The 9,806-nt window shown below is 38.5% G+C and overlaps 1 protein-coding gene across 1 annotated transcript in view; it reads left to right on the top strand.

Annotated features, from left to right (window-relative positions):
- Positions 1 to 8,676, top strand: part of SHB (Src homology 2 domain containing adaptor protein B) — a gene marked incomplete at its 5' end in the record, with an annotated part of 54,699 nt that extends 46,023 nt beyond the window's left edge. Inside the window, 2 exon segments of the mRNA XM_009883051.1 lie at positions 4,008 to 4,179; positions 8,553 to 8,676. Coding sequence (XP_009881353.1) covers positions 4,008 to 4,179; positions 8,553 to 8,676 — 296 coding nt within the window.
- Between the last annotated feature and the right edge of the window lie 1,130 nt (positions 8,677 to 9,806).

The raw sequence follows: 9,806 nt of genomic DNA, 5'->3' as shown, positions 1-9,806 counted from the left end.
TATGCTGTTCTGCTGCTAAGCTCTGCCTGGTGGAAGCAAACTTTGGTTCAGGCTTGCCTCAGCTGGCTCGTCCCCTTTGCTTGGACCAGTTTAAATGCTTACAAGATTTGTGCTGGGAGATTGCCTGGCTGTGAGATCCTGGCTATAATTTGGCTCCAGCGAGAAAGCTGAACAGTTAATTCTTGCTGTGTTAGCTGAAAGGCTTCCAATTATTTTTGCCAACCTGTCCAGTGTTTGTTTGGCTGGAGCCATGTTCAGCCATTCTTGCTTGTATTCTTGGACAGTTTGGGGTTAGAGCTACTTTTGAGCAAAGAATATTTTGTTTGAAGATGAGAGGGTAAGTAAAGCCCTTGGACTGCATGAAAGAGCAGGGGGAAACTAATGCTGAGCAAGTGACACTTAAGTCTTTAAAGGTGGAATTTTTTAGGGCTATATATCTCTCTGCAGCTTGTTTCCGTGGTTTAGCATAGCACAGGTATTCTGTGAATTGAGTTTTTCCTTACATACCAGTTTTGATGATTTTCCAAAGGCTAAGAGTAATATCAGAGTTATTGTGAGCTTCCCACATGAGGACGGTGATTGTGTGCTACCCAGAAGTAATTTTTCTTTTAAAATATACAAGATACCTAAACCAGAAACTTCATTGTTTAGCAGCACTGAGATGCAAGCTGTGGGATCAGTACACACCTGTGCAGTGAGATCACACTTTGCAGATTTCTCAATTAGTAACGCAGCAGCCACAGAAATGGGATTATTAATATTAAAAGTTATTGTTTTAAGAGTCGTGTACATGCATATGGAAATCTTAGACCTTATTCTTCATGTATTGTGCATGTTATATGAAATGGCTGATTTTTATTTCATTGAATACAGAGAACAATTTATTAGTTTCTACTGCTTACCTTTTTGTGCACAACTTATTTGGTGTTTGTTAAGTCTTTGAGCTCTGTAATCTGCCCCCTTTTTTGGTCTTTATCAGGTAAATTCTGAAATATTTTTTTGAGTGTTGATTTAAAAAAAAGAATCTTAGTTTTGTTGATTTTTCCTTCATCTGTAGTTTTTAGTTTGTTTACGTGTAACTGTAAATTAAAGAGGCACAATCCATTCAATATGAGATTTTATGATTTGCCTATGTGAAAATATTCTTCTAAGCATTATGTAGTTAACTCTTACGAAAGCACACTAAATTAAAATAATACCTTATAAACGTAACAGACTAAAAAGTTTAATTAAAAAGTATTATAATATGGTTGAATTACTTATGGGTTCAGCATGCAGCACTCTGTTTTAAAATGCTAATAGAGTAAACATTTTTGAGATTAATTACATTTCTTTGATTGCATCTGCGTTTCATTGCAACTTAGTATGTTTTAGATACCTAGTTATTTGTTACAAAGGACTGTGTAAGGATTGGCTGCAAGCACAGGTTCAAGCTGCTGTCTCATCTGGTGTCTTTATACTTAATCTAACTCCTGGGAATTATGTGTGTTTAAAATATGGAGAGAAGAGGTCCAACTTCTGAGTTCTAAACAGTGGAAACTCTGCAGTGAAGTATTGACTCTCTGCTGAGTTGTGTGAAGTGCTTTTCTGTCTTATTGTGTGTGAGGAATCAGGCCTTTCCAGGCTGTCATGTGGGTGTAGCAAACCTTTGGGTGAAGGAAATACGTGTGAAGTCTGTAGAGCCCATTCTAGTATCACTTTAAAAAATAAGTGGCCCTCTGTTATGAAGAGGGCCTCTCTTATGAAGAGGGCCACGTGGTAGTATTTTTCAGCACTGACCATGGACTGCTTGAAGAAGGATCTGTAGATGCCAAACTTGGTCATCTCTGCTGGCTGCAACTGTTGTTGCACAGAAAGCTGGTGCCCAGGACCCTGGGAGATTTGAAGCAAGGGAGCTCTGATACCAGCCACAGGGCAGAGGAAGAGAGGCCACATGGAAAGTGAGGAAGGGTCAGGTATGCAGTCAGTTCCATAACTGTAAAGGCTATGTAAACAGAAGTACCATAGCAATAAAAAACCTTACACTCACAGCTGTATGGAATTGAGCTTCTGAAACTTCACTGTATATACTACAGCTTTGGTTTAGAGGGGATTTATAGCAGCTGAAACTCAGTCCTGATAGCAATGTTGTGTGGGTTGGTGCCTGTCTGGGTATCATGCTTGTCAGTTTAATTAGCCTGGATATCCCTTTCAGACTGCTTCTTCCTGCCAATTTAATTCACACCAAAAAAAAAGGAATAGGGCAGGAGTCCAGAGACATGTCTGAGCTTTTCAGACAGAGAAAACATTCAAAAGCATCTGAAATTTAACTTTGTGCTGTTTGTGGAGAGCAGATCCTACTTCTAACCATCACATTGTAAATATATTGTTGTTTACTGTCAGAATTGAGTTTCCTGTTTGTTTCGTGAACTGAATTTTTTGGTGTCTGAAATATGTTGTTTGGTCAGAAAATGACATTAAATTCACTAGTTTTCATAGTTTCCAAATTGCATCCAGGTGTTTTTCTTATGGTTGAATTAATCGTGCTGTGCATATATGTCACTGGCAAGTACACAAGTGCAATGTTTCTCCTCGCTATACTAATCAGCCTTCATCATCCAGTAATGAGGTTAAATGTGAGTTTCCATTTTAAGAAATAATCAGCATATTTCTGCCATGCATACTTCAGAATATTATTGAATATGTTTGCCCAATTTTTTGCAATAGTTTTTGCCTACTTTCTCTGGGTAGAGGGGAAATTTGGAAGTGGCCTAAGCCTGATGAAGAAAGCATATAAAAATAACAAAAAAATGCTCCAAAACATTTTCCATATCCAACACACATCTATTCTGTATTCATTATCTTATTGAACATTACAGCTGTCTTCCTGTTGTATAGGGTTGCTTTAAACCAGTAAGTATTACCAGCCTAACTGGCTGTGTGTTATACAAGCTGAGTTCTAAATGCATGAGATCTACCACATGCTGTTGTAGGGAGTCCCTTTAATTGTCCTTGTTACATTTTCTCTGATATTGCTGTTGAAATTCACAGAGGAGCTGATTGCGCTGTGTGTGTTTGTGCACATTGTGATGTTTGCCTCCTGATACAGTGAAGTTTTTTTCTGACTGGTCCCCGCTAGATGACCTTAAAACAAATACTCCATCTGCAGCTGGGAGCATTAGTTTTTGATGAAGAAGCAAACCATAGAAGGCAGTGAGAGTCAGGAAGATGCTGTGTGTAGCTCCTTTCACTGTTTCTGTCAGTATTCTGTCCTTTAATTTTTTGAAATTATACATATGTAGAATCTGCAAGTGTAAGTGTAGTAAGTGCAGAATGAGGATGCTGACGTCATTTGTATGTGCTTTGCTACAGATGTTACAGTGCTCTGAGAAATTACAGCTTTGCAAAATAAGTTATGTTGCTTTTCTTGGAATAATATAGTTTGTGAGAGAAACTAACATGCCATTTTCCCTTTTCATCACTTTGTACCCTAGTGTTTCAAGACAAAAACTTTGTGCCAGCTTTGTATAAGTGGATACACTTTTAATTCATTGCTGCTTGCCCATATTTTTGATGTGGATAGATGGCTGTTAACTGTCTGGATTTGCACCCAGGTCACTGTTAGGATGATTCCACATAAACTGAGGCAAGCTGGATTCTTGACGTTTTCACTGCTTGTTTTTTTTAATTATGGCAGGTGACTGAAAGCCTGTCTTTGTTACTGTTCCTTGTTTATCATCTCTCGGGGAAGAAAGTATAAAATGTTAAGATAAGCGCTGGTTATTGTTAAGAGGTTTAGGAGAGTGAAGGTTTTGTTACTGGAAAAGTAAGGGAGTTTTAGAACTGTATTTTGCATAGTTAGAAACACCTTTACATGATACATCTAACTTTGGAGATAAACGACTACATCTTAATGGTACTGGGTGCGTGTTTATTCTTCCTGGGAAGTGTGAAACCTCTCTGAGTGCTACAACTATTTTAATTCATGTTAACCTTGCCTGGAGAGGTAATTATTGTGTATCTTGCAGCCCAATTTAATGGAAATGAGGAACGGCAAGCACCTTCTTGTCCCTCAAATGACCAGCGCAGGCAGTTAAGAACACCTGGAGGAGGCTTTAAACCCATCAAACATGGCAGTCCAGAATTTTGTGGGATCCTGGGAGAGAGAATAGATCCAACTATTCAACTGGAAAAGCAGATGTAAGTAAGCAAGCACAGTAATTGCTGTCTAGCTCTTTGCCTCCCCACTTACAGGAGCAGCAAGTGTCCCAGATCCTCCTGTCCAGCTCCTCTTCCTCAGTATCCCCTGTGTTAGCGCTCACAAAAAACTATTCTTATTATCCTGCAAAGTGTAAGTAACTTTTGTGGGGGACAAACCAGAGTTAAACAGGAAACTCATCTCAGGAACAGTGAATTTTATCAGCTGAGTATATGCAGTTATTCCACTTTCAACCATGTTGATTACATTGCATTAGGGAAAATGGGTGTATATCACATATATACAAATTGTGCTTTAAAACTGCACAAATTCCATGTATTTGTGGCTGCATAGCATGTGTCTAGTACCTCAGATGTGCCTTGCATCTGGCTGTAATACTGCTCCAGGAAGAGACTGATAAGACCACTTATAAAGCTTTCACAGAGCAGTTATTTCACAGAGCTGTTATTTCCAACCCTGACCATTCTGTGATTCTGTGATTCTACTCTGGTGGTGTCAAACTTGAGGGTGGTATTTAGAGGCAGTTTTGTCAGCTCCAAACTCAAGTTCTGGGGGAATTCCCTGGACTGAATGTCTGGTATCCATGAGGGTGGCCTCTGTCCTGCCTCATTATTACCCTTCTTTGAACCATTTGGACAGGCTGGCTTGTGTGATGGAATGACCCACTGTCCTGTATCATGCCAAAGGTCCAGCCTTATAGAAGGGGCCAGAATTCCCTGTTACACAAAGAAAGAAAAGACCTCTTGTGGAGCAATTTACACATATATTTGTGAGCACTGAGAAGCCAATGGATTCATAGAGTAAAGTGAGGAAGCTGTGTCTTGAATTCCTGATGGCGGTCCCACTCCAGATACCATCATTCTAAGTTAGATGCAAAATTTATTTTTACAGGAGAGGGAGGGCATAATTTAGCATGGATGTGAGTGTGCTTTTTGTGCGAATACTTTGTTCCAGAGTGGTAGCGTTATTGAGTGGATTAGCAATCCTTTCACATTTCAGATCCTCAGTAGGAGAGAATCCCCTCTGTCAATCACATCTAAGAGAAGGTATTTCCAGAAGTTCCTTTTCCTTTGACACTCTATTTTTACATGCAATATTTAGAAACTTAAGCTTGAAACAAAGAATAACATCAACTGCATGGTGTCGTATTCCATCCAAAAAACCTCAGCCTTTGACCCATCTGCTCATTGGCAAATTGTAGACTTATCTTTAACAGGGGAAGTAGCAACCACTATTGTGAAATCACTCACTGATACTGTTTGGCAAATGACTAGAAGGCTATAAATTTGACTGTAAAATTTGGTGCTCAGATATGGGTAGTTCCAGCCCACCATACCTCCAAAAAATACATTTAAAATACTGCAGGAGGTTGAACATATATTAATTAAATTTTGACTCAGAAATATATTGTGTAGTTCTCTCTTTTGGTATAAATGCAGTTGTATATAACTGCAGTTGATAATAACTGAAAACTGCAGTGCTGGTTTTGCTTCCTTTAATTATTCATGTGTTAATCCCATGAGATTCTTTTTGATTTGTCATGATGCAGGATCAAACCTGAAATGAATGCACAGTTAACAATAATGTGTCAGAAAATGGATAAGTTTAGATTTATTGTACCTTAGATTATTTGTAATAATTCAAACTGCTCAAGTTTTAGTAGCGCGAGACCTCTCCAAAACACGTGCCAAACCATTCTGTCTTTCTCTACAAAAATGGAGATCTAGAGAAAAAGAACCATGCAAGTTTACAAGTGGATAGGTAGGTTAAGAAGTTTCCCAAACAGACAGAAATACCAAGGTGTGATAATATATCAAGAAAATATTTTTAGTTGCTTGTGATTAAGGAATCTGTAACTATGAACTTAGTAACTCGTGGACCCAGGGGAACTGAATGAATTTGTTCCATTTCCTCAGTAACAGTGAAAAGAAAAAAAAGTGTGTTCTGTTGCTTCTGCTCTCTTATTGAAAGTGAATCCCTCCCAGCCTTCTATGCAAGGTCTTGTGACTTCCCATTTTGCTCTGACCAATTCAGAAACAGAGTAGTGTTGTGCATTATATGAGCTCTAATAACTGATTATACTTACTGTATAATTGATGCAGCTGTCCTGTCTTCAGTGGAGCTGTGGCCACTTAGTGGCTGAAACCTGACCACTGAGAAAGTAAGGGACATCAGGAAGAATGTTCTATAAACCACAATCAGGGTGCTTTCAGTCCTGGGAGGAAATCCTGATAAAGGTCAAATGTGTGATTATGTTTGAATTTTGCTTTCACGTTTGCGTTGTGTGACTATGTTTTCCAGACTATCTTAGAAGACATGCATGTCTTCAAGTTTTTATGTTCCATGCTTTTGTATTGGTATCTTTTTCAAGTCGTTTTCACTATTTTGTGATCACATCATTGACATTTGAATCTTTGACCTTTCTAAACAAAGACGTATGTGTTGTTATTTAAAAAATGGACACACCCAGGGCAAACAGACCCAATACAGTTGAAACAGCAAATTAGTCAGGAACTTCAAGCTGATTATACCACCATGCTTGTCTTGCTAGCTAGCTGGAACAGAACATCTGAGTGCCCCATTCACATGGGCATATGATTCACAAGCAGTTACACTTGTGGATCATACACATATGATTCACAAACAAGTTACACTTGTTTACTCTCAGCTGTAGGCAAAACAGCTTCCAGTCATCACTTCTGAATCAGATGTTCTCCCATCAGCAGTTGTCTTCATACTTCACTGTGTTTCTTCCAACTATTTTAAAAGCAGGTTTTGCTTCCTGGAACCAGCCCTGCATTCTTTTTCCATGAACCTGTCTGCCAGCTGGGGAACACCAGATCTGAAGAATATATTAAATACTTACCCTGGACTCTGATATTCAGAGGGATCTCCCTGGTTTTGGCTATTTAATTTGGTTTTATTTGGCCTTTTGGGGACAAAAGAAAGAAAAAATATTTATAGCTAGTAGGAATAATTTCTAGACTCTCCCAAATCCATTTGCTGATTTATGCTTTGTGTTAATATTCTTCCCTTCAGCGGTAAATATCTAATGGGAGATAGGGAGAACCCTGCCTGAAAACATTTGCATCTGTGTCTCCATTTTACTTGTGAAATGATGGAGCTGTCAGGGCCTCCCTTTCTAGTCTGTCTTGAATATACAATAGTATAACCCTCTGTTTATGTTTCTCTAATGCAGACTTTGGTTGTAACAGGCATAAAATGAATTTTTAATTTGAGCACGAACTTTTGTTTAGCATATTCATCAGATTTGACAGTCGAGCTGACATCAGCACAAATTAGTTAAAAGTATGACTTCTGTCAAAAGGATCTGTCTAGCCTTTATTCACTTACTTTTTAGTTGGAACATCTCACTTAGAGTGAGTTCAGCAGAGAAATAAAATTAGAACAAATGGAAGAATACTTTTTTGCATAAGGCCAGTGACAGTTCCTGGTAATAACAGACACTTCTGATGATGTGATACCCTGCTTAGGCAGGTGTAGTAGCATCACATCACGCTTCAAAGCGCATCTGGCAATTGCAGGAAGGGAGAGATCTTCCTCAGAGATGTAACTGACGCAGTGCAGGTCCAAGCATATTATATTGCTCGGGAAACCCTGGGGGAAGGATCAAAGCATTTACTACTAGACTGTGAGATTTTAATTGCTGATACAAAGCAGCATGTGCTGAGCAGGCTCTTTGATTGTAGTGGTCAGTTTAGTGAAGGACCCACCTCTCTTCTCCCCATTTCTTTTCTTACTTCAATTGATCATACGCACTTCACAGGTCCACCAGAGATTTACTTAAACCACTCTGAGTTGTCACAGTTGTGTTTAGAACAACTGTCTTTGTTATAGATCTTCATACTTTATCACTTTTCTCCTTTCTTAAAGGTTTATTTTAGCAAAATTTTTCCACTATTAACTGTCCATGTTAAGATGTGATTTTCTTTTTGTTAGCTTTTGTTAATTTTATTTTTGGTTTTCTGTATATAAGTTGAAATACTGATATATCACAGGGATGAAATAAATATATATGTTGTGGATCTACTGCTTGCAAGATAGAGATTATAATGTATTGCTCTGAGTAGGAATTTCTTACACAAATATATCCACCAATCCTGTTGCACGCTCTCTTGATCTAAGTTTTTCCTTCAGGTGACAGGAACTACAGGCCTCCAAGTTGTAAAGTTAGCTTCAGATAATGCAAGCAGCGTGGTTTTCATCCACAATATGTTAGATTTTAAAGATATTCATGGAATACTAACCATTATTGATAGCTTGAAGAAACAAAGTTGTGAAAAGAATATGAGATGGAATATGTGTGTGTATTAATCTCTCTGCTTTTTCCTAGATGGTATCACGGACCAATCAGTCGGACAGATGCAGAAAACCTGTTACGTTTATGTAAAGAGTGTAGCTACCTTGTAAGAAATAGTCAAACAAGCAAGCATGACTATTCTCTTTCACTGAAGTAAGTACTTGTCAGTAAAGTGTAATAAATGTAATTTATAAACCATAGCTTCTATGGTGCAAGAAAAGACAACGATCCAGTCCGTTGCTGCATTGATTCAGTTCAGAAGGGCACTCAGAGAGAGAGTTTCACTGGCAGTCTGCATGGTGTATAGTGACAGTCACTGAATTAGGACCTTGCAATTAGGGGATGTTAAAAGATTTTTAGTCTTCATTTGGTGCCCATTTAACTAAATAAACTTGGTTTGTTGGTGTTTTTTTTTTCTGCTTCTAATTTGAAATGCTCCTGCTGCTTCTGCTTCAGGCTGAATAAACAATTGTATCATTTGGGGATTTCATTTCTTTTGCTTCATACATGGAAGAAAGGCTTCCTGTGGTTTACTGTTGTAGAGATGTACAGTATTACTACAACTCTTGAAAGTAAAAAGCCCAGGATCAAGGATGAATTCCTAATCAGAATTAGGAAGTGAGCATTGTTCCAGTCTTAGTGCTGCTTTGAACTTGCCCCACCTACCTTAGGCTGATCAGTGTACATTACAGTTGTTGGTGTCAACATATCATAGAACAGAATCATTGAATGGTTTGGGTTGGAAGGGACCTTCAAAGATGATCTAGTCCAACCTTCCTGCTATGGGCAGGGATATAAGCTCACCTGCATTTCCAGCAAAGGAAAATTTTCCAGGGTTTTTTTGCAGGAGAAAAAGAAGCCCCTTGACCTTGGTATAGGCTGTACAAGTGCAAAGTGAATTGTTTACTTTCTTTTCTTCTTACAGGATAGGGTGGAACCTACCTTTTCCAAGTAGGTCTGGGATAACAGGCCTACTTACCTTTTTCACTAGCATTCCTCCTGCCAGTTTGGCTTTTACATGGTTTCTTCATAGGTCTGTTCTGGAGTCACATTTTGCTGCTGGGATGATGCTGATACTTGATGGTAACAAGGTAACATGTTCATAGACATCACCAAACCTTATTCTTTTCACGTTTGTAGGTTCATTAGAAGTAAAGGGCAACATCTAGTCTGGCCTGGTTTAGTCTGATGGTCTAAATAGATTGGTTTTGTATCCCCACTTTGGGTGGAGTAGAAGTGTATCAGTTAACCAAATTTTAAGATTCTATTCTAGGGCTTAAGAAAAAT

The sequence above is a fragment of the Charadrius vociferus genome, unplaced genomic scaffold (genome assembly GCF_000708025.1).
Source record: "Charadrius vociferus isolate BGI_N301 unplaced genomic scaffold, ASM70802v2 scaffold1394, whole genome shotgun sequence".
NCBI classification, from domain to species: Eukaryota; Metazoa; Chordata; class Aves; order Charadriiformes; family Charadriidae; genus Charadrius; species Charadrius vociferus.
The sequence above is the reverse complement of the archived record's forward strand: the minus strand, read 5'-3'. Positions and strand labels throughout refer to the sequence as shown.